Below are 25,428 nucleotides of genomic sequence, written 5' to 3' on the forward strand. Positions count from 1 at the left end.
TTGCAGGACGACGTTGAGGTCCCAAGCCGGCAGACGAAACTTCACCTTCTGGTCCTCAAGCTTGAAGGCTTTCAACATAGCCTGCAACTCGGGGATCTTGGACACCCGCTCATTTGTTTTCACCGCTAAAACAGAGTTGATGGCCGAGAGGTAAGTTCGCGATGGTGTGTCCTTTGAGATGACGAGAATCTGCAGATGTCATCATAAAGTCCCCTCGTCGAAATCCGATGGGATTGTGAGATGATTCTTGACGCACCATCCGAATAACCTTTAGCCCTCAAGGTCCTCTGCAGATGACCCAAACGCAAAGATTGAACCTCTCCGGGTCTTGGTGAAGTTGCCTGCTGTGAGGGTGCTGCAGAAGATTTCTCTACCTGGGCAGACGAATTGGGTTTGCGTTGGCGAGACGCCTTAGTTCAGGGAACCAATCCCTCGCAGGCCACTAAGGCTCGCCCAAAGGCAGTTTCAGTCGAGTGGTTTGTCTTATCGTTGCAACGACCTCTGTTAGGAGTACTGGAGGCAGGATGGCATAGGCATCGAGATTTTCCCAAGATAGAGACAGGGCGTCTACTGCCCAAGCGGCTGGATCCGGGACAGGAGACACATAGACCGGAAGTTGATTGTTCTGGCTCGTGGCGAACAAGTCTAACAAGATCGAAAGCCTCCAGATGAAGCATCCATTCTGTGGGTGATGGTTTGCTGGGTCTGGAGAGCGCGTCTGCCAGAACATTCTTGCAACCGGGAATGTTTCTTGCTCGAACTGTGATTTGAGCTCAATCCTGAATCTCGAATAACTGGAACATCTGATCGAGGACGCCATGAGCCAGTCGTCCACTGATTGTGTATCACCCAAACCACTGTCTCGTCCGATGCAATGAGAAGGTTGGATCCTGCGAGGTGATTCCACCAATGAGACACTGCGAGGATCACTGCTTGAAGTTCCAAGCTGTTGATGTGCCACACTTGTTGCTCTGCTGACCACAGCCCCAAGACTGTGTGGCCGCTTAGGTGTGCTCCCCAACCCTGCAGTGAGGCATCCACAAAGAGTTCCATGTCGGGGGAGAATTCGCTCAAACAGACTCCATCCCAGACGTTCAACGGCCGAGTCCACCAGCGAAGGTACTGGTGCAGATGCAACGGCAGTGGAATGCTGGTTCTGAGATCGTCGGCTTCTATGAATGGTTTCAAAAACCTTTGGATAGGTCGAAGCATGAGCCTCCCCCAGATCGTGAGGTCCTGTACCGATGTGAATAGACCTAGAATGGTTTGCCAATCTCACAACTTGAGAACCTGGGTCAAACCCTTGTGGATGAAGGCCAATATCTTCACCCACCTGTCGGGGGGGGGGGGGGGAAGGAGGAAAGAAAAGAAAAGCCTTCCTATGAAGGTGAGTCTCCGAGAAGACTCCTGTCGCGATGCGTGTGAACAGCCTTACCGGTCACCCGGATGTCTTCAATCAAACCACCGTCGCAAGTAATAGGTTAGCAAGCTTTCCATCTAGACTTCTGCAGTCTGTTTTTGGAGAGTAAGACAAGTATGCATAAGATGATAAGGGGTAAGTAAAAAATTTGTTGTTTAACAACACATTCAGCAACTATATGACAGTAGTCTGTAAATAATTGGGTCTGACAATAATCCAGACAATGCAGTGAGTGACATCATGAACATCTAGCTATGCCGACGTCAGAAGTCACCCGTCCTACAAAGCAACAGCACTATAATTAAGTCACTACATTTAGCTAGCAATAGGCTCCGGATCCTCATACAACAAACAGTAGTCACAAGGTTCATGTACAGGGTGCTTTAGAACACAAGAACATGGTCACCAGTTATCAACAAAATCAAAAATCAAAAAGAAAAATGTCACATATATCAATTAGAGACCAAAACTACACATACATTCCAAGAGCTGAAATAGCAAAGCAACATACGACCAACCCAGTCCAGAAGGAATGCCAGCCACATTACATCTAAAACTGTTGTCAACCTGAGCAGCAGCTCTTAGCTGAAGTCCTCAAGTCATACCTACAACCACCATGAGGATACAAAGACAAAGCTGCTGTCATCATGGACATAGCTGAAAATCCAACATAAGTGATTCCATCACCTTTGTCCACAAGTGTTTAGCAATGACAATTGACATATAAGAGTTAGCCTTTTCAGCCATCATACCTCTGCTAGAAGTCTCCAGATCCAATAGATTTGACACATCCCTCTCCATGGACAGCTCACAGTTAACCACCTCCTGTTTCACCATCTCATACTTCACATGGAATGGCAAGATCTACCAGCAGATTCATGGCCTGAATCAATCAAGCATCAACTGATCATAATTAGTGCACTATTTTGCCTTTATTTTCCAGTAAATGAATGTATGACTTGATCTGATATTTCAAGAGTGTTAGTCGATAAACAGTTGCATAATGATATCACATAAAAATAACAAGCAAGATTTGATGTAAAATTATGGGCACTCTCAATCAATAATCAAATTGGTTGAGGTAAACAAATCAACCAGCATGACTATTTATAGATAGGTTTAAAATACACTAAAATCCCTTCCTGATCCTAATCTGATCTGTATTCTAGTAATTTCATATCTTAATGTCCTGGTACATAATGGTGTTACATCAGCCCATGTTCAGCCCAAGACTTCCACCTGGTTGAACCAGTCTGAATGTCCAGATACAGGATTGTGTTACACAAGCTCATATTTAACCCCACGCTTCCTCCTGTGTGAACCGGTCTGGAAGGAAGACAAACTCTGAGTTGGGTGCCATTTTCTCACAGCTGACATCCTCTTTCGGCTGCCATCTGCACACATAGACCACTCTGAAACAATGAAATGTATAATCTGCTGGAACATTTTGCACATAAATAGACTCCAGAATTGGAATTTTTAACTATAAATTGTATATTTATATACTTATCTTATCTCACGGTATGCAACTCTCTTGTTCTTCTACGACCCTGTGTGGAAACTTGCTGTAGGCTAAGTTCAATCAAACTTTTTCTGACCTCTGACCCTGACCCACTCCATAGCAGCACCTGTCAATCATCTCAATAAGCGTGCAGATCACTCCGAAGATCAGCCTGCCCTTGTCATTCTCATCTTGGAGCCTCCAGTAATCTGTGATGTGGGGCAGGTCGGGTGGGTACCCATCGCGTGAGATAGGATAAGTATGTAATTTTCTGAATAAAATTGATATTTTATACTTATCCTGACTCATGCTTATTGCTTGTCTCCTTCCTCTTGCGAACGTTAGTGGAACACTTGTATCTTCTATTGAAGCTCCCTTCAATAAAAACAGACGTAAAATCACTACTCACCATGAGTTATCTGTCTGGCCGTTTTGGCGGGAAAAGTGGCGCCACCGCTCCCACATGCTTCACTCTCTCCGAATTATGAGCCCGACACTTTAATTTGCAGGGAAATCCAAAGTGTCTAGTGGGGAGGTTGGGAGGGCTTACCTCATGAGTCAGGATAAGTATAAAATATCAATTTTATTCAGAAAATTACATATTTTTCCTTATCCTGACTCATGCTTATTGCTTGTAGAATCCGTTGGATTTGGTGGTGGGTCAAGCTACTTCTGGATTTCATGTAGTGATTTACGTCTTATATACCCCCCTATGGGAACTTCTTGTTGGCACTGCTATTTTACTGCTAGTCTCTGCTGCTGCTGTAACCCTGTACTTCCAGCTGTCTCTGACGGGGGGACCACAATTGTTAACTTTTGGTCCTGGCTTCTGTTAACATTTTATGTGGATTTTGCGACTCAATCTCTTGATGCAAGCATCAAGTGGAGAAGCAACCCTTTCCTGTACGAGTATCCTTACAAGTACTGGGTCATATCACTTATGCTAGTCTGTCCTTAGACATATAGTGCATATAGACTCTAAAGCTGAACTCTTATGAGTGTAGGCTTTTGCAAGTCATGTGATAAAAGGGCGAGACTTCGTCTCAGCACCTTTGAGGGACTGTCAACTGTTGTGCAACAACCAGCGGGCCGAAATGGTGAATGCCGGAGACGTCCTCGGTGGCGATGTCCCTCAGGTAATGGTTGGCAAACACCATGTCTGATTTCCAGAAGCAGCCCTCCATTATCGTCCTGATAGAGCAATTCCCATGTAGAGCGAGTGTTGACGCCAGAGCTCTAACTTCGTGCGGGTTGGAGGCTCTTGGAGGATCCAGTCCTGCTGCTTTGTAGGCCCGTAGTATGACAGTTCAGATCCAGATTGATATCGTAGAGGGGAGACCTCCGTCTGTGACGCTGTCGATATCGGGACGAAAAGACACTTGAATTTCCGTCTCCTGGTCTTGGATCTTTGTAGGTAGACTTTCAATGCTCTTACTGGGCACAAGGATAGGTCCTGCGTATCCTGTGGTCCAAGGACTGATGATAGTGCTGGGACGTGGAATTGTCTGTCCGGTTGACCTGGCAGTTGATTCTTTGCGATGAAGTCCTATCTCAGTCCCATATGCACGGTGTTTTGATTTTCATCAAATCATGTTCTCTCGAAGTCCAGAGCATGTATTTCCGACATCCTTGCTGCTGTTGCTAAGGTGATCAGGAACAGCGTCTTCTGCGTCAAGAACTCGAAGGATGTCCTCTCTAATGGTTCGTAGACGTCACTGGTGAGATGTCGTAGAACTACGTTGAGGTCCCATGCCGGAGCTTTGAATCTCTGTTGTTGGTCCTCCAATTTAAAAGAGCATAGTAAGGCCAGTAACTCTGGTACTTTCGTCAGTTTTGCACTCGTCCTCATGGTGATGACTGAGCTCAATGCCGCTAGGTATGTTGAGTGTGTTGACCCTTTTAACCGCTTCGTTTGTCGTAGGTGACAGGCGTCGTAGGCGTAGTTGTAGTCTCCCTCTGGCTGTCATGTCTTGCGCTGACGTGAGGAGACCCAACAGACTCTGCCATTGTCGTAGTGGCCACGGAGAGAGTAGAGCTTGCGAGATCGTCTGTTGTATCTTGAGCCATCGGTCCTCTGGTGCCACTATGCGGTTCTGTGTTGTGATGAACCGGATTCCTAGGAACTGCAGGTCCTGTGTAGGTTCTAGGTCCGACTTGAGGAGATTCACTAGCCACCCCAGTTGTGTAAGCAGTCTGATGGTGAAGTCCAGTTGTAGTCTGAGATGCTTGGGATCTTGATGTACTTGAATCCCGTCGTCTAGGTAGAATGCACTGCGTAGACCTCGATGATGTAGGTATGTGACTATGGGCTTCGTCACCCTTGTAAACAACCAGGGGGGCCGATGATATTTCAAATGGCAGGACCTTCCATTGGTAGTGTCGTCCGTCCAGTATAAACCTCAGGTACTTCCTTGAGTCCGGATGTACAGGAATATGCAGGTAGGCGTCGTGTAGATCTATGCTGGCCATGTAGTCCATCGGACGGACGAGGTGTAGGAGTTGTGGTAGATGTATCATGCTGAACTTTGGTGGTCTGCGTAGATAATCTCTGTTGAAGGCCCTCATGTTGTAGATGAGTCGGAACTTTTCTTTGGAGTTTTTCTTTGGCACTAGGAAAACTGGGGAGTAGAATCCTGGTGAGAGCTGGTCCTGGTCCACCACTTCTATGGCTTCCTTCTCTAGTAGAGATGTGACCGCTTCTCGTAGCCTCTCTGTCCGATGGGTCGTGAAGTTGAACTTCTGAGGTTCGTCTGTCAATGGCGGAGTTGCTTGTAGTTGTATGCGATATCCGTCTCTTAGGATGCTGGATACAAATGGATCTTGAAGAATTCCCCAGTTCTCCCAGTAGTTTTGTAGACGTCCACCCACTTGTGAAGGTTGTACAGGAACGGCTGGGGGTGGAAGACTCCAGTCGTTCCGAACCCCTCCTTCATCGTCTCAGATCCTTGGCGCCTCTGGGTGCCCTGCCTCGTCTGGGTCGTCCTCTATAGTTGCCGGCTGGGCGATGAAAAGAGTCCTTCCCTCCTCTGAAGGTGCTCAATTTCTTGTCTCTTGCCTTCTGGATGCCTGCGAACTTCGACTTGCCCGAGTAGCGCTGGGACGTCTGCCTGATGACACTGGCTAGTGTATCGATGGACTTTATCATGAGGACTTCTCTGGAGTCTTTGGTAACTTCTTTGGCGACGTCGTCAATCTCCCCTGCGAAGATGGATGATGTCGACCATGGGGCTCTGTACAGCGACTTCGTGAAGCGTTCGCTCCAGTTGCAGGATGCCAGTAGTCCTTGTCGTCTCGCCAACGTCAACGCTGCTGAGATGGATGATAGATGGTCCGTCATGAACTGCTGGTCCTTCTTCTGCATGAGTAAAGCAGAGTAGATCATCCGGTCCTCCTCTGCGGTAGAGTCCCTGAACTTGGCGATGAGCGTCTCATTCACTGCCCTGGATCTGTTCAGGCCGAAGAACATCCTTCTGGACATCGTCTCTATCTGCGCCAGCTTTTTGTCGTCAATCTTATAAGAGTTGGTCCGGGCGTCGTTGATGACCTTGTAGTTATCATCGATCTCTTGTGCCTTCATGTAGGGGTCCATATTGTGTAGAGAGAACTTCTTAGCGTTGAACTGTGGAATATTCGGCGCGCCTGGGATTTCGTTGCCTTCCTGAAGGCTGCGTCCAAGTTCTCTGGAACTTCCGAAATGGGATCAATTGGCGGTAGAGTGATCGTGTCGACATCATCGTCCTTCATCAGGTACGTGAGTGCTGCATTCTCTTCCTTAGAGGGTGACGCTCACTCCAGTTCGTTGGCCATCCAATATCTTATCTCTGTGTCCGAGAAGATAATACCGCCTTCGTCCTCTGTTCCAGGGGCGTTGATCTGGGATTGTTGATCATCCTCCGCTGGGGATCTGCGTGGAGGCGAGCGTCTCTTGGTTCGTGAATGCCTCGGCGAATCCCTTGACGATCTGTGAGATGTTGATGACGTCCTTGAGGCTGTCTCCGCAGACCTTTGCGAAGGCCGTTCATCTGAGTCGTAAATGGAAGGCCTCTCCGATGTGTCGTCGGCGGTGGGTCCTTTGTGCAGGTCCGGGTCCTCTCTGTGGGTGGTGTCCAGGGCTGGTTGACGATCTCTTTCCTGCGCGAAGCGCCTCTCCATCAATTCCATTATCTGCTGCGAGAACTGCTGCATGAAAGCCCCGGGGTTGAATGTCTGCGGTGATAGATGAGTTGCCCTCTCTGCGTTGGTAGCGATATGGTCCAGGGATTGCTCATCTGCCGTCAGTATAGATACCTCGGACTGCGTAGATAACTGCGCTGATGTTACCGTTGCTGAGGCCTGCTTCTTCCTGGGGCGATGTATCTCCGGGATGATGAAGCGGCAGCTCATCATAGAGTCCTCTTTCCTCCATCGGGACAATCTCGGCCGAGAAAGTCCTAGTCGTTTGCGCAGACGTCCCCGTAGAGCTGCTCGTCGTCTTAGGGGTGTGTGGCCGTCTCTGCGTAGAGGATGGCTTCTTCTTCTTCGTCTGCGATGAAGGGATGTCCGAAGTGGCAGCCCTCTTCTTCGAAGTGGGGACAATGTCCCACGCCCATCCTCCGAGGACATCTCCGGCGGATCACTGGAAGGAACAGGGACTCAGCCGGCTTATCCATGACTTGAAAAAGTCGCCTGGATTTGTCTTTAGCAAGCCTTAGTACACAGAAAATATATTTATTAAATTCAATATTGGTTAAATGCTGACAAAGGTTGCAGCGAGAGCTGGAAGTACATGTTGTTGTGCAGCTAGGGCACAATAAATGCGGGTCTGCAGCAGAGAACCTAAACCTACAACGAAAACAGGTTTTCATGAAATGTAAACAACTGAACAAACACGGACAAAACCGTGAATAAACAGTGAAAAATACGAATAAATTTCAAACCATATTGTTGAAGGATACTCCCTAAACCCCTATAAAGGTATTGTATAGGGTAATAACTAATAAATAAAAGGATATAGTGCCGTATAGAAGACACAGGCGCTCTCCCAACCGTCCACTAGGGCGAAGAAGGAGAGAGTGAAGCATGTGGGAGCCGTGGCGCCACTTTTCCCGCCAAAACGGCCAGACAGATAACTCATGGTGAGTAGTGATTTTACGTCTGTTTTTATTGAAGGGAGCTTCAATAGAAGATACAAGTGTTCCACTAACGTTCGCAAGAGGAAGGAGACAAGCAATAAGCATGAGTCAGGATAAGGAAAAATATATAAATATACAATTTATAGTTAAAATTTCCAAATTTTTAAACTTATCCTATCTCACGGTATGCATTATCCCACGGTTGGAAGGCGGGCCGCAGATTACCCTGTTTGACTCTACAACCGTGAGGTCGCATAACACAAGGAGGCCAGGAGAAAGCACCAACTCCCGATATGCTAACTCCAAACTTGTGACGGGTTGCTTCGAGTAACCCCTTAGCTTACTCAGCACAAAAACTCTAGGGAGTGGGCACTCCTGAATTAATGTGGTTTTCAGCCGCAACTTTTGACAAGCAAAAGGACGCAGTTTGGCAAGTGGACCTCACCTCCCCGCAATTTGTCAAGTGACCCCAGTGAATTAAAGTTGAAGACCTTTTCTGGCCAGTCCCTGCTTCGGAACTACCCCCCACAGTCGTTGGAGACGGTGAAAGAGGGAATAGCCCGGTTGCTCGACTTGTTTAACGTTCAGTACCGATCTACCCTCCCAGAAAATCATGTAGGTAATCAGAAATCAACACTTCGCTGACGTAATTGCTCGAGGAGTAGAGGTCAGTAAGCGGAGTGTCGACCACCTCTGCATGTAGCACAAGACTGGCCTCTCAGTCTATCGAGTCATCTCTAAAACAAGTGCAAACACGCCCTAGTTGCCTAGGTGAGGTGGTCTATTCCTAAACGAAAAAAGTACCAAGATAAAGATGACATCGATATCTTATATTATGTACGCGAGGAAGACCGACGCGAGGAAGGATTGCTCCTCATCTGCGAGCACTGGTCGATGACAGCTGCTGGGCCACGACCAAGGGACCAAACTGGTGCAGACCTTCCACATCCGTAACTGAGAGATCTCGAAGATAGTGTGAGGCGAGGACTGTGTCCAATCTCCAGAAGCATCCCTCCATGATGGCTGTAAGGGAGCAGTTCCGATGGAGCGCCATGGTGGATGCTAAGGCCTGGGTCTCATGAGGATTCGCCGCTGAGGGTGGAGGAAGGTCTGCCTAAGTGTAGGCACGTAGGATAGTGGATCTCATCCAGAACGCCAAAGTAGTACGAGAGAGACTTCTGAGGTTGAGGCAGTAGACAACGGGATGAATAGTCTCTTGCGCAGCCTACGTCGGTTCTTCGAAGCAGCCAGGTATGTATGCAATGCCCGAACTGGGCACAGGGAAAGATCTTCCATGTCATCAGGACCCAATATAGAGGACAGCGGCGGGATCGTAAACGTGCGGTCCGGGTGAACAGGTAGTTGATTCTTGGCGATGAAGTCCTATCTAACCCCAAGGAAGACTTTGGCATGTCTTGACCTCTCAAAACGCACCAGGGAGATGTCGAGGGAGTGTAGCTCAGAGATGCGTGCAGCAGTAGCCAAAGCCATGAGAAAGAAGGTCTTAAAGGAGACATGTTCGAAGTCCTTCTCCTCCTCCGGGACTGATCAGCAAGCTTAAACGATCTGAGGAGAGATTGGAGCTCAGGAACTGTACATACCTTCACCCCCGAGGCCGATGCAATAACAGTGTTAAGAGCAGCCAGGTAAGTAGACAGTGTAGAACCCTTCAGCTTCTTGGAGTTACGAAGATGTTGGAGGTACTCTGCAACCACCTGTGGTGACGCCGTCGGTGGAGATGCTTCCACTTTTCATCGTAGAGAGATCTAGTGGAGGTGTGATGCGCTGTAGTGATGGCAGTAGCGACTTCGCTTAGAATATCCCTTAGCAGTTAACGACCTATGTAGATCGTCAAAGCGTGAAGATGGAGTGTGAGCGGGCACCAATGCAGGTGATCGGAGTGTGGGTGGACCAGAAGATCGGCACGGTCTGGTAGTGGTACAGGATCTGGTTCGGCCCTTTCTTGTAGATCTACGAACCAACCCCTGGCTGGCCAGTAGGGCAACGCGACCAAAAGCAGTGTCATCCGCTGAGTCGATGCGCAGTTTCAGTAGTATCGTGGAAGAAGGGCCACTGGAGGAAATGCGTATGCGTTTAGGATGGCTAGAAGCGCCGTGACCCCAAGCAAGAGGATCTGGAATCGGAGACACGAACAGAGGTAGCTGGTTGTTGAAGTGGGTGGCGAAGAGATCCACTATTGGAGTCGTCAGCGGAAAGCAGAAGGTCTGGAACACATGGGGATGTAGCTTCCACTCTGTCGGAGTGGGAGGGAGAGAATGCCATTGATAATGGGTGCCCTCGAAGACGAAGCGAAGAAACTTGCGATGATCTGGGAACATCGGGATGTGGAGGTACGCATCCTGAAGGTCGAGGCTGATCATGTAATCCCCCGGCTTGATGATAGTCTTGAGGAGAGCCACAGACACCATACAAAAGTGAGGCGGACGTTGTAGAAACATCTCGTTGAAGACCTTCATGTTGAAGATGAGCCTCAACTTGTCGGAGTCTTTCTTCGGTACCAAAAATATTGGAGAATAGAACCCTGGGTCAGCAGGGTTTGAGCCCAGGGATTCGATTGCAAGTTTCTGTAGCAACGTCTCTATTGTGGATCGCATGACAGCCGTCTGCGAAGCAGGATACGTCCTGTGATCCGGAAGCTAGGTGAGAGGAGGATTGCCAACGACCGGAAGTTGATACCCCTTGGACAGTGTTGAAAGCACGTAAGGGTCGTCCAAGATGGTCCAGTTGAGGGCATAAGTCCCAAGTCTTCTGCCTACTAGGGACACCTTGATAGGAATGACTGGAGGCGGAAGGATCCAGTCTCGCTCTGATATCAGCAAGTCACTGTTTGTCTGGTCTCTGCATGGAGGACTGATCAGCAGCGTGAGTTGGTCTGGAAGACGTGAAGGATCGGCGATGACGGCAGGCACGACCTCTGCCAGAACCTCTCCCCCGAAAGGAAGGAGGAGCTCCCGAACGCAAATCTGGATTCACCGGTACATAGCGAGCTGGTCGTCATTGACATAAAGAGTCCTCTACCTGCAATGGCTGGAACTTCAACAGTTCTACCGAGACTTGTACATGAGCGTCTTGTCCGACCTTAGTGGCTACATCTCTGATGGCTCCGTTGAAGAGGGATCTGCCCGACCAAGGCTGGCGAAAGAGGTCTGTCGTATCTTCCCATGAAGATAAGTGCAACGGGCCCCTACGACGCATCGCTGTGATGTAGGAGAAGATGAGAGCCAATTGATCCAAGACAATTTGAAACTGCTCCTGCAGTAAGACCATCACCGCCCGAGTGTCCGCCTGCTGAGGCAAAGTTGCATGAGAGACCGACATGGCCACCGCTTCAGTTGCCATCAGGACAAGATTGAATGGAGCCAAAATCTTCCGAACTGATCCGTCCAGATGCGCCAACTCGCGGTCTTCTACCCGGAAGGGAGTGTAGGCCCTCTGTTTAGAACCCAGCAACGTGATGTCGTCATCTACCGGAGGGGAGGTAATCAAGGTGGAAAAGCCATGGACATGAGAGGACGCCAAGTTGAAACGGGGCGTCGCAAACCCATCCTTGATCTTTCTGAGATTGTCGAATGCCTCGTCCAGGGAGGCCGCCAATTGCATAATGCAGGGACGAGGAGGAAGGTGATGGAGCCAAAGTCCCCCAGTCTCATGTCGAAGCTCGATAACAAGTCTGCCGGTGATCTGCTGTGAAGCAACTGAAGATTATCCGCAATCCAAACTAACAGTTGGGGCGCGTCTACAGCATCAATGCTCACATTGGAGGATGAGGAACCATCTGAAATAGGCGATGGCGTGGCTGACGGAGGAACTTCCTCCACGGGTTGAAGCGGTACGGTCGAAGGCCCGGCTGGCGGCATAGACGAGGAAGGCACTGAAACTTGTTGACCCAACGCTGAAGCCACCGCCTGAACGATAGCATTAAAGTTCATGTGGTGAGATGCTGTACTATCAGTAGACGGGTCCCAGGAAACTGGTACCATACGCAGTTCCCGAACGGGTAGGCAGATTTGAACCCGGGGAAGACAAAGAGGAGTGACGTATGGATCCACTATCAGCTGAAGAGGAGCCCGCTGGTATAGTAAAATTCTGTTGATGAAGTGATGTGAGCGGAACAGTCGAAAAGCGTTGCACTCGGAAACAAACCCGAACCCGCTGTAGGTTGTCCGCTTGAAGTAGCAGTAGTGATTGTAGAAAGCACCGCTCTCGTGGAACTAACTTCCCCCGCTGAAGGAGCTGAATAAGACAATTGCAGTGCCGCACCTGGAGGGTAAGGAACCGTAGACAAAGTCGGATGCCCAGGAAACAACGGCCAAGTTGAACCAAGTAGCGCACTAGGAGTATGCGTTAAACTGGCAGAGCGTCGCACTGGGAAGGATCTGTGCACCAGGCACCAGCGTCGAACTGGTAGCAAGCGCCGAACTGGAACCAAGCGCCAAACTGGAACCAAGCGCCGAACAGGGATCAAGCGCCGAACCAGCAGGAAGCGCCAAACTCAAGGTAAGCGCCGAACTGGAGGCAAACGCCGAAATGGAAGCAAGCGCCGAACTGAGAGTAAGCGCCAAACTGGGAGTAAGCGTCAAACTGGCAGTAAGCGGCGCTCTGGTAACAAATGCCGAACTGATAGTAAGCGCCGAACCGGGAGGGATCGACTCATTGGATACAGTCACCAAGCTCGAAGTAAACGGCGAACTGGAAAAAGTGGGTGTCAGAGGGACGGCATACGAAACCGAAGTCGGCAAACTGGTAGATATCAAAGGCTGATGGGAAAGCGCCGAATCGGGAGCGATCGCTGAGCTAGACCTTAGCGCCAAACTGGATACAAGTGGCTCACTGGCAGAAAACGTCCGACCAATCAGCGAGCTGGAGAGCGCCGAATCCAAAGTAAGTGAGTGCCAGCCAATCCGAAAGCCGTACTGGAAGCCACGCCCCTTGAATGACTAGAGCCTTGTGGAACTGTCACTAGGGAAGCTGGACGGCCTTGCGTAGTAGAGGTAGATAATACGACTACCCTGGATGGAGAACGATCACCAGTGGCGACACGACTGGACGTCTGGGGACGAAATAATTGTTGTAAGTTCTCGCTGAGATATTCCGACGCATCGTCCAAAAATTCTTCGTTAGGTGATGGAGTATGAGAGCGACGAACGGGAGTCTTCTAACGACGATCAGGCTTAGACCGCTTCCAAGAAGAAGGACCCTCGCCGGGTCTAAAACGATCTCAGTCAGCTGTCCTCCTGGATGCTACCTGGTGATATTCTGAGAAGGCGTCGTCATTCAGTCCAGCACAAAAAGTACATCGTTCCTACCAGTCACACCGGCCTAAGCAGTCCATGCAAAGCAAATGCGGGTCTGCTGCAGAGAAATTACTATTGCACCTATCGCAATGCTTTTGTTTGTTCCATGCCGCACTGCGACTAGATTTGCCCATGATTGAGAAAACAGTCAAATTCCTTGGAAAAACACACGTCTAGACAGCGTGGCGACAAGTAAGAGAATGACAAGGGCAGGCTGTCAGGTGATAATCGGAGCGATCTGCACGCTTATTGAGATGATTGACAGGTGCTGCTATGGAGTCGGGCAGAGGTCAGGGGTCAGAGGCCAGAAAGTTTGATTCAACTAAGCCTACAGCACGTTTCCACACAGGGTCGTACAAGAACAAGAGAGGTGAATACCGTGAGATAGGACAAGTTTAAAAATTCAAAATGTCAGTTACTAATTAATTAATCAGATTTGAGAATAATGATAAAGTTTTTGTATATCTTTCCTTGTTCATTTTAGACATCAAAAACCTTTGACCAAGACAGTCATTATGGGGAGGACATTAACACACAGACAAGGAATTCCAGTTGAAACAGTTTCATTTTTTCACTTGGGAAACATTACCCTATACATATTCAACCCGTGATCACTAACATCAACAACAATGATGATATCATGCAATACTGACTGACTGAGTTTGGTTTTACGCCGCTTTTAGCAATATTCCAGCAACATCACGGCAGGGGACACCAGAAATGGGCTTCACACATTGTACCCATGTGGGGATTCGAACCCGGGTCTTCGGTGTGACGAGCCAACGCTTTAACCACTAGGCTGCCCCACCGCCCCATATCATGCAGTAAACCTAGTCTCCGGGCCTGACAACCCAATCCAATAGGTCGCCTCTTACAACCAGCATAAGTTGCTAGGGTGCATTTTGAACCTGGACTTCCAGATGAAGAGAAATGGATGAAGAATGGGTGTTATCTTTGTCAACCTCTATACAAACCTTGGATCATCTGTGGTAACTGTCTCTTTGAGAAAATCAAGGAACATGTCAAGAAAGTTGAAGCACACTGCTGCATTCCATGGATTCCGAATACCCTGAAATAGGACAACTCTTTGTTACCAAAGTTTTTCTCGAGTGAAAAAGTAAAACTGGTGCCTTAAATGCTGCAATTTCTGATGACAGATATGAGAACAATATATCTGTGTATGTGTGTGGGTGTATTACCTTGGTGTCGCTAGTATGTTTGAGTGTCTCTGTATGTTTGGTGTTATGTGTTAATGTGAGTATGTATGTGTGTGGGTGTATTACCTTGGTGTCGCTAGTATGTTTGAGTGTCTCTGTATGTTTGGTGTTATGTGTTAGTGTTTATTACCCATATGGGAAAGAGGACACAGGGTAGTATTTTTCCTGTAAGTCCCTATGGAGGTTACACCTTTTGTTGAACGTAAAACTGGTGCCTAAAATGTTGCAATTTTTCCAAAATACATAGCTAATTTGCATGTGAGTATGTATGTGTGTGGGTGTATTACCTTGGTGTCGCTAGTATGTTTGAGTGTCTCTGTGTGTTTGGTGTTATGTGTTAGTGTATACTCCCTTGGTCACAACTGGTATATATTTTGTGTCTGTTAGTGTCAATGTCTGCATGCATGCATGTTTGTGGTGCAGGGGATGGTTATTGTGAGGTTTATGAGGAGGGTTATGTGAAACTACCTTGACCATGTCAGGTATTCCTTGTGTCGCGAACTCCTCAAGGCTGTGAACTATTCCATCATCGTCTCGGAAACCACAGACGATCTTCTCAATGCCTATAAGGAAACTCTGGGCCCACCATTTGATGAGCTTGTATCTGGACCAACAAGAAGACAACGTCATCAATATCCCCCGCAACGACAAAATACTCTTTATGAATATGTCTACTAGTTATGATTATGTCAAATGTTTTGGAGTGTATACAGCAAAGTGGAAGGAGAGTATTGAAAGGTTTTTAAGATCTGCTCCAGAAAGGAGCACTACCATCAAATTCAGTTGAAGCCTAACTTGTTGCCATGGAAATGCAACAAGATGACATCCACATAGTCACAGCCTAAGTCATGTTTCCATGGAAACCACAAAAAATAAAATTCATATTTGGGTTTAACCCCCAAAAGGCATATCTAGGGATCATGCTTGACATATGTACCAAGTTTGATGAAGCTAGCATGTATTGTTTGGGAGATCTGCTCCGGACAAGATGACATCCTCATAGTCACAGCATAAGTCATGTTTCCATGAAAACAGCGAAAAATAAAATTCATATCTGGGTCTAAACCCCAAAAGGCATATCTAGGGATCATGCTTGATATGTGTACCAAGTTTAATGAAGCTAGCATGTATAGTTTAGGAGATCTGCTCCGGACAAGATGACATCATCATAGCCACAGCCTAAGTCACATTTCCATGGAAAACGCAAAAAATAAAATTCATATCTGGGTCTAAACCCCAAAAGGCACATCTAGGGATCATGCTTGACATATGTACCAAGTTTGAGGAAGCTAGCATGTATAGTTTGGGAGATCTGCTCCGGACAAGATGACATCATCATAGTCACAGCCTAAGTCATGTTTCAATGGGAAAAAAAATGTTTTTTTTAGATTAAAAACATTGTTTTAACAAGCTTACATTCAGACGTACTTATGCTTATACCTACCTGTTAAGCTACCTATCGTAAGTCGAGTGGAAACGAGGTGTAAACATAAAACAACCCTACCTGTGCAATTACCTCCCCTTCCCTGTCACCAATCTTTCCGGAGCCTAAGGCCAGAAAGCCGTAGAGGAGCAACAAACAGGCCAAAGTCCAGAGGGGTGGATGGGTGGGACTAAACCGTTCGTCTGATTGTAAGCTTGTTAAAACAATGTTTTTAATCTAAAAAAAACATGTTTTAGCTTACATTCAGCCGTACTTATGCTTTATCCGTCGGCAGGCGTGGGGGGACAAGGCCCAAACACATAATTGCCTATGTGAAGCCGACACACCCCTGGTGACACGTAGTATTGACAGACTTCACAAGGAGGGTTGTTTGTACCCAAAACATAAAGAAAGTACAATAACTACACAATCGCAACAATCCACAAGAGCATAAGGCCAACTGGCTCTGTATGCAACCAAGTAGAAAAGCGAGGAATGATGGAGGATGCAAATATCAATGACAGAACTTCACTAAGAACGATGAAGATATAGCATGAGTCGCAGCTCAGGTAACAAAGTCCAACGTGAGCAATAACCAAGGAAACTAAACCACAACAAGCGGTAAAGGAAACCATGGAATCGTAAGACTGTCTGGCAATAAAGAACAAGAGTGAATCACGTTCACCAACAGTTTATTGCAGTAAGTACACGAAGTCGAGATACCTAAGGCAAGAGTCACTGACGACGGGTTTAGGGAAGTTGTTGTGCGCGACAACTAAGGGCCCGAATTGCTGGATGCCTGCAACATCTGCCGTCGAGATATCCCGCAAATAGTGAGAGGCGAAAACCGAAGTGGATTTAAAACAACAGCCTTCCAAAATAGCCTGGAGGGAACAGTTACCATCGAGATCCAATGTTGACGCAAGCGCCCGAACTTCGTGAGGGTGGGAAGAGGACGAGGAATCCATATTCTGCGCAGCATATGCCCGGAGAATCACAGCCCTTAACCAGTAAGAAAGAGCATTTCTGGTGATCTCTGACTTGGAGGTTGGAGACAACGGAACGAATAAACGGAGAAAATTCTTTCGACGTGATTTAGAACGTTGAAGGTAAATGCATAAAGCACGCATCGGACAAAGGGACAAGTCATCCTGGTCTTGAGAACCCAGGAAGGCGGAAAGTGGAGGAATGTGAAACATTCAAGCCTCTTGGCCAGGAAGCTGATTTTTGGCAAGAAAATCCCACCATAGACCAAGATGGACATCGCCATGGACACATTAGTCAAACTGTACCCGACCATAGTCAATAGCATGAAGCTCAGACACCCTAGCCGCCGTAGCAAGAAATGAGAAACGCTGTCTTTTGAGTCAGAAGGTCAAAAGAGACCATATCCAGAGGTTCATAGGAGTCGCTAGTAAGATCATGCAGAACGACGTTAAGATCCCAAGCAGGAGAACAAAATTTACAAACTTGATCCTCCACAGAAAAAGCCCAAAAGAGTTTTTGAAGGGCAGGAACTTTCGTGAGCTTGTCACCCAAATCGGACGAGACAACTGAACTGATGGCAGCCAGATAAGTCGAGATGGTCGAACCCTTGAGACGACGTGAGGACCGAAGGTGAACTAAGAAATTGGCCACCTGTGGAGGCATAGCAGAAGACGGAACAAACCCCTGTTTCTCGGCAAAAGTGGAGAAGTAAACCGGATGGAGATATGTGGCATTGAAATGCTTCAGATTGAAAATGAGGCGCATTTTGGACGAGTTCTTCTTCGGAACGAGGAAGATAGGGGAGTAATAGCCGGGTGACGTCACTGAGGATCCCAGGCGTAACACGGACGCCTTCTCTACCAACATGTTGATGGCTTCCGTCAGACCATCCGTTGGAGTCCCCAAAGAGGGGGACGACGTTAACAGCGGAATCTTGTCTAGTCAGGTGGCGTTACCCCTTGTCAAAAGTCACTGAACATACGAGTCATCTGGGCCACCAACACCACAAATGATCGCCCCCGTACTGGCAGACTAAGGGTGACAACATCACGACAAGACCATGTTGTGCGACAGCATGTACAGAATCCCTTCATGCAGGCATCCGAAACAGCACGCCAGACAGTGGGAACACAAGGAAGACCAATCAGTACTGATACAGGACGCTGACGTCTTAGCAGCGGGAACCTCCATTGCCGTAGACCTTACCGTGGACCTATCCTCACCCTTGTCATCGGCGTGAACGCCTACAGTTTGCCCTACACCACCAAAACTGGCAATATAGGCAATGGAGAACTGTTCTGTTCACAGATGAGAGTCGGTACTGCGTATCAACTGCAGATGGCAGAACAAGAATATGGCAACGTCGTGGCCAGCGTTACTCAGACCAATGTGTTATGGAAAGAGACTCATGGGGAGGTGCAAGCATCTTGGTATGGGGTGGAATAGGCCTGAACCAGAGAGTGGGTCCTGTGGGGTTCCAGAACCTTGGTCCAGGGAGAGGAGGCTGCATCACAGCGGTGCGCTACATCGACCAAGCTCTCACACCCCACGTCATACCACATTTCGCACGTCACCGGAACAACATTTTCCAGCATGATAACACTCGGGCCCATACTGCCAGAGCTACACTGGACTTCCTACAGCAGAACGGTGTCAACATTATGCAGTGGCCATCCCTTAGTCCTGATTTAAACCCAATTGAACATCTTTGGGATGAAATTCAGAGGAGACTGAATAATGTCATACCAAGGTTGAACACAGCCGATTATATTGCGCCAGGCCTTTTTCAGAGTGTGGTTCCAGGTGCCAATGGCCTTCATCAATCGATTGGTGCACTCCATGCATAGACGCTGTGCTGCAGTTATTGCCGCTCGTGGTGGTCACAGTAGATACTGAAGTCAAGGGTCTGAATGGACTGCAAACTTTCACGTAATGTCTTAAAAATTATGCTGAGTTGTTCATTGGTGTGTCAAGATATTGTACACAAAAAATGTTTGTGATCCGCTAATTATGTCCATTTCTGTAATGATTCGATTACAGTGCATATCTAATTTTGAATATGTACTGACGTTTTTTTGCTGCTGAGTATATTTATTGAGACAATCCATTGCAGTGGACACCATGGCTAATGGTAACAGTTGATGGCGTGCCGCAGCGTCTACAGATTCAAGATGCTTGTCTTCAGTCATGTAGGAAGTAGTGTAGGGAAACAGTAATGCCCAGTCAAGATCTTTAGAGACAGGGGCAGTAAATGGGAAACTTATGGCGCATTCCCGGTTTAGCAAATGGTTGAGATGGCAACACCGACGCAAAAGACTCGTTCATGTCCGTAGAAAGTTTCATAAAAGCTGAAGGCGGCCGAAAAGGAGTCAGGGGTGTTTTGAAAAAACCAGCAGTGGGGTTTGATGCATCATAAGCGTCCATAAAGTTGGACATCCATGCCAACACTTCATTTTCCCGTGGGGGTCGAGGAGGACTGTCATCCCCTTCCTCCAAAGTAGGGGTTGAGTCAACCTTCAAGAGCGAGGACTGAGGCGCAGGAGGCACCGTAGAGATAGGGTCGACAGGGTCGACAGACGGAAAAAGCATAGCACGCAATTGAGTTAAGATGTCGGGTGGTAAGGCAAGACTGGGAGGAGCGGACACCGAACCAGACGGCGAGACATCAGGGTACACACTGGATGAAGTGATAGTTGCTGTTGGAGGTCGATGTCGGGGAGAACGACTACGCGCGTAAAGATAAGGAGAACGACGACGTGGAGACGAGTAATCCTCTTCATAAGAACGCGCCCAGCCATAACGGGAAGGAGTAGCTGACCTTGACCTGTCATAATCATAACGAGGAGGACGATCATACCGAGACGGACGACATTCGGCAAACTGCCGAGACGACTACGGAGCACAGGAAAGATTGGTGACAGGGAAGGGGAGGTAATTGCACAGGTGGGGTTGTTTTGTGTTTACACCTTGTTTCCATTCGACTTATGGTAGGTAGCTTAACAGGTAGGTATAAGCATAAGTACAGCTGAATGTAAGCTAAAACATAATTTTCGCATCTGGGTCTTACCCCCAAAAGGCACATCTAGGGATCATGGTTGACAGGTGTAACAAGTTTGGTTAAGCTATCACGAATAGTTTAGGAGATATGCTTCGGACAAAGTGTGATCGGACGGACAGACTCGTTTCTATATCCCCCGCAACTTCGTTGTTGCGGGGGATAAAAAGAAAATAGACTGATGCATCAAACGGAACTGTGAGAACAAATTTCGTAAAATCTAAATATTTGGTATATTTGTGTAAGTATCCTGCATCTCTCCTATCTGCATTTCCTGCTTGTTTATGAGAGAAAGAATAAAGCTGTGAGGGTTCCAGCTGTAAAAACTTTCATCCAATCAGATGACAAGAAGAGATGGCGTATGGAACCATAAACCTTCTGGGAAATTCTTTGTGATCTCTTATATAACATAGCTCAGATATTGTTAGGGATGGAACAGTCTGCACATTTATGAATCTACTAACAGACCAGTTTTGAACACTATGTTCAAATAAAACAAATGTCAAACCTGTGAAAGTTCTCTCTCTGTCTTGGATGATCAATCCTTCGAGATGTCTTTAATTCTACATACTTGTTCTTGGAGCCATGCGCCAGATCGACACAATCCACCTCCCCTCCAAATACTGCCAACAAATACATAGAGTCATGCATAATTATTACAACTATATTCATGTGTACTATATTCATATTCAATGTTTTTACATGTATATTCTAAGGGATGAATAAAAAGGGATTTATAAAAAAACATAAATACATATAGTCCAAGAACCTGAGTCAGTGCAATATAAATGATTCCTGTAACTGTTAGATTTATTGATACATTCATATAATGACTTAGCCGATCCTGCTGTAAAACATCAGCATTTTGTTGAACTTTTAGGGCGACACACATTAAAAACAACATGTAAAAATGAACTAGTAGAAAGGTGGCATTACACACAAATGCAGAAGCCAACTATCTCATTTTCTTTCCAACTTTTATCACATATCCAACCAGAAAATGTATCATGAACCATCTTGACTTCATGACTTCATGCTGCCCTTACCAAAATATAATTGATCCTTGATCCCTAAAGGTGTTAACTGGAGCATCATTTAGTCCTATGTCTCCAGCTACCCAAAAACCTCTCAGTTTAATGACATCCTTCTGGATAAATAACTTCCAGCTATCGAAGACACACAATGACCAGTGCTGTAGAACGTTCAGAAAGCAGTCCCCTTTTCGTAGCTTCATTAACATTCATGAAATACTAATAACCCCACTACTGTTTACAAGACTTTTTAGAAGAGTACATGGATGTGATGCTCACAGACCTAGAACCAAGATCATATCAAATATCCAGTATCATGTTTCAATGTTCTTATCTTTGGGAAGAACATTTGTAAGCAACATCTGAAAATGGCCTAGCCTTGCAATAATAGGTGGGACCCTGATGGCTCCACATCCACAAGTGTATGCTCAACACATTCAAATTTATGATGATATAATTTCTCATGTGAATCTAAGCTACTTACCCAAAGAGTGCTTATTCAGCCGTGTCCTCACCACTGAGCAGAAGCCTTCATTGTTGTTGACAGGAACACTGGTGTCTGGGCTGCCTCCTTCTACATCTGTTAACACATGGGCAAGTGAGGACAATACACAACTAGTATTGTTGGACTGTGTATCTGCAGCCAACAATTACTGCTGACAGTCATGCCAAGTACAACCTCAAAGAAAATAATGCGGTTGAATGGAAACCACCTTTTGTCCTTATAAAGCCCACAGATTCAAAGCCACATCAATCCCTAACTACATGTACTTTCATTTAACATGATATCAGTTAAATATGTTAAAACAGAAATGTATTGTCAGGTCACTTGCTTGTTACAGATTGTTATTATATATTCCTAAAACTATCACAATCTAAGGTGTTATTTCACACATTCAAAAATGATAGCAATGTTGTTGGTTTTGAAATAAGAAAAAACAGCAGAAACAGCACATCTAGAGCTGCTAAGAATCACATATCAGTTAAGAAAAATAATTGTCTTGCAACAGTGAATCAAAACCTTTAGGCCACACCATAGAAGATTTTGGAAGCAGATTGTGGAGCATGTGATTTCAGCAGTGTTACTTAGCAAGTTAGATATTTAACATGCTTAAATACCTTTGAAGAACATTATGAACTTTTCTTTTGGAAAATATTTACTACAAAACATGCCACATATTTTTCAGTTCACTTCCTCTTTTTATGATCTTTAAGCAGTATGAACAAGAGCATCCTTGCTCAAGATGAAATGCAACTCCCTATCAACACAATTACTGGTAAGATATTATGTTCTGCTGATATGCAATATTCTAACCATACCCAAATCTTTGTAATACATTCCAGTTGCACACCGTGAATGATTAAACTGAGTTTAGGGATTGAGTGAGTTTAGTTTTATGCTGCACTCAGCAATATTCCAGCTATAGGGTGGCGGTCTGTACATAATTGAGTCTGGACCAGACAATCCAGTGATCAACAGCATGAGCATCAATCTGCGTAACTGGGAACCGATGACATGTGTCAACCAAGCCAGCAAGCCTGACCACCCAATCCCTCTTACGACAAGCATGGGTTACTGAAGGCTCATTCTAATCCGGACCTTCGCGGGTTAAACTGAGTTTAATGTTCCACAGAGCATGTTGAACAGTATTGTTCTGTCACCATGGCATGCTACAGCATGTCAGCTTCTATGTGAGTGAGTGGTTTGTTTTACGCTGCTTTTAGCAATATTCCAGCAATATCACAGCGGGGGACACCAGAAATGGGCTTAACACATTGTGCCCATGTGGGGAATCAAACCCTTGTCTTCGACATGACAAACGCACGCTTTAAGTTTAACCACTGGGCTACCCCACCACCCAAAGTTTCTGTGTGAGGAAAATAACATGTATTGCACATGTTAAAACTTTGGTAAAATTATAAGCACATGTATGAAGGGGGATCAAAACATTCGTCACAAAGCAAGGATTCTAATATTGCAGATACAGTACTTGTAGTAAGATACTGCTCAAACTTCCAGCCCCCGTAACACATCTGGTCCTGTCTCTCTGTGGTCGTCTCTCGCTCATGTCTTTTTTCCTCCGTCTCAAATTCACATAAATAGTATGTCCCTCTGAACAATGTGACAGCAATGATCCATCCATCCCGGTTCTCATATGGTGTACACAACAGCCTGGTGAGCAGTCCCCGCCAACACACAAAGTCTGTATTAAGACTGTAACAATGAAAATAAGAAAATAGATCAGCAAAAGCACTTTCGCACTATCCCACCCTATCAATGCCAGACACTTAATCTTTTATTCAAAAAGTTTCAAATTTAGCCTATGCTCTGGTGAATGAATCCTAGGCAACTAGATGCAAGTATCTGGTGGGTACACATGCACTCTCTCACACACACTGTATGTTCCAAGTAAAATTTTATCAGAAAATACCTTTCCACAATCATGCTGATTAATTTACTTTTCCCTGAAGTGTACACCTTCCTACAGTGAGAAAAAGTAGCAAGAACACTTGAGTTTGCAGCAATGGGTGATCATCCTTACAGTTCTGTAGTTATCAATGTTAGGAGGGGTTTCACCTGGAATGTTGTAATAATCCACTAGTGCTTAAATCATTTTATTCATAGTCATGTGAAAAACACATTTTGTCAATATGTAACTGCATGCTGCTGAAATGAAATCATGACTCTAAACTTGATCCATAATCAACATTTAATGGAACAGTACTGACTATTATGCAGCATTGTTAAACAGCAGCCAACAACCCACGAGCTTCCTCAGTTCTGCCTTATTCTGCAAGAAAGTTTTCTGCTCAATTTTAAGATGATTTGGTTTTCTGCTCAAATGACCAATATGCATTTTAGACTTATCACCTGACCAAACTAACCTTGTTTGTTTACAAACACACTTTTTCTGAAAAAAAGTGAGACAGGTCTAATGCAAGTCTTTCGGTGTCCATCTTCAACTGTTTTGCATAATTATATACATCTACTAGTACAACTGTGACAGAGAGGTGCATGGCAATACAGCCTTACAAAGTAAAGTGACCATATCCCTACCCATCTGTTGGGCATGACAGCCCTGGAGGATAAATATTCAAACAGAAAAAGATTTTGATGTTTTAGTATATTTTCTGAATAAAAATAAAACATTTCACGACATGTGTATCTGAACATCTAAAATGAAACACATCAAAAACACTCGAACAGACAGTGTATGATGTGAAAGTAGCTGCAAGAAACTCTGGGCAGGGGAGTGATTCTCTTCATACGACCTAGTCTGATTTATGATGTAATCTATTCTTTGACAAACTCTAATCTAATCTAGGTTCCTAATCTAATTTAGCAGTATTTTGTAACTCATGAAAGAAGTCTGTTTACTCTGCACGACACTTGCCTTTTTCATTATCATTTTGCTGAACTATTATTCTGGTTTCAGAACTGAATCACTGAACAGAATTGTGTGATGTTGCACTTGGATAATTGTCAATGTATTTTCCCTTTGGATTTACTCAAGCATTTCATTGGTAAAAGTTGAACAATCAAAGGTCATGAACATTGATCATATAAACATTCATCTAATATATTTTGTTCATCAACATGATCATGATCAGGGTTTTACATGACGCATGATGGAGATAAGTCTAATATGCTGTCCCTTAGATGGCAAAGCATGTTTCAAAAACAAAGTATACAGGGTAGTAAGAAAACCTTACAGCTGGGTTTACGTTATTGACTGTTTTGGTTGAATGGTTGTACATGTTGTAGTGGTGCATAAAAGTCGTAAAACGTGCGATAAGTAGTGTAGGACCTTGCCTTGTGATTTGTGGGTGAATGTCTTCATTAGAATCCTGAGTTTGTCTTGGAACTATTTGGAATTTCATCTTGTTTTCAACGACCCACTTGAGTAAGTCATCAAGATATTCTTTCTTATTTTCGTCCTTCCGTATCAGATTAGAATATCCATGTGTAAGATCGTACTTAACCCGATTCATATTTGCTGGTGGAACATAAAAACGTAATTGACTTTTGTCGGAACGGAACTGTCTGTCACAATCTTGGGAGAAGTAACCATATTCTTCCGGGATTCTAAAGAATGGAAAAGCCTTATTGAACTGGTTCCCCGGATATGTCCGAAATTTGTACATGTGTGGACCCGCCATTTGACGAAGTCGGAAGTTTTACTTCAGAATGAAACTGCATCTGTCACAACTAATTGTATACTGTCTCATAATTGCGAATTGATATTTTCTATAATTTAAGTATCGTACATTATCATTTTATGTAGAGTACTTTTATGAAGATATATGTTTATGGTATTTTGAACAAGGAGTTTACATTGTAACTAATCCTACAGTTGTTCTTTTGAA

At 45.7% G+C, this 25,428-nt stretch overlaps 1 protein-coding gene across 1 annotated transcript; it reads right to left on the reverse strand.

The window, feature by feature from the left end:
• Positions 1–1,786: 1,786 nt before the first annotated feature.
• Positions 1,787–25,256, reverse strand: LOC124286747 (decapping and exoribonuclease protein-like). Its single transcript, XM_046723170.1, has 7 exons — positions 24,875–25,256; positions 23,052–23,275; positions 21,545–21,640; positions 20,538–20,652; positions 15,033–15,168; positions 14,322–14,416; positions 1,787–2,832 (listed from the first exon to the last, which is right to left on the reverse strand). Exons 1-7 carry the CDS (start codon positions 25,219–25,221, stop codon positions 2,715–2,717), a joined length of 1,131 nt encoding a protein of 376 aa, XP_046579126.1. The 5' UTR covers positions 25,222–25,256; the 3' UTR covers positions 1,787–2,714.
• Between the last annotated feature and the right edge of the window lie 172 nt (positions 25,257–25,428).

The sequence above is a fragment of the Haliotis rubra genome, unplaced genomic scaffold, assembly GCF_003918875.1.
Source record: "Haliotis rubra isolate DU_JTF1 unplaced genomic scaffold, ASM391887v1 Scf39, whole genome shotgun sequence".
In the NCBI taxonomy this organism is placed as follows: domain Eukaryota; kingdom Metazoa; phylum Mollusca; class Gastropoda; order Lepetellida; family Haliotidae; genus Haliotis; species Haliotis rubra.

What these genes read in the sequence shown, in the direction of transcription:
- LOC124286747 (XM_046723170.1), bottom strand. Translation starts at nt 25,221, where the DNA reads ATGGCGGGTCCACACATGTACAAATTTCGGACATATCCGGGGAACCAG. An exon ending in GCTGAATAAGCACTCTTTGG is followed by an intron (nt 20,653 to 21,544) that starts GTAAGTAGCTTA and finishes ATTTGTTGGCAG; the next exon opens with TATTTGGAGGGGAGGTGGAT. An exon ending in CAGAGAGAGAACTTTCACAG is followed by an intron (nt 15,169 to 20,537) that starts GTTTGACATTTG and finishes TTGTTGGTCCAG; the next exon opens with ATACAAGCTCATCAAATGGT.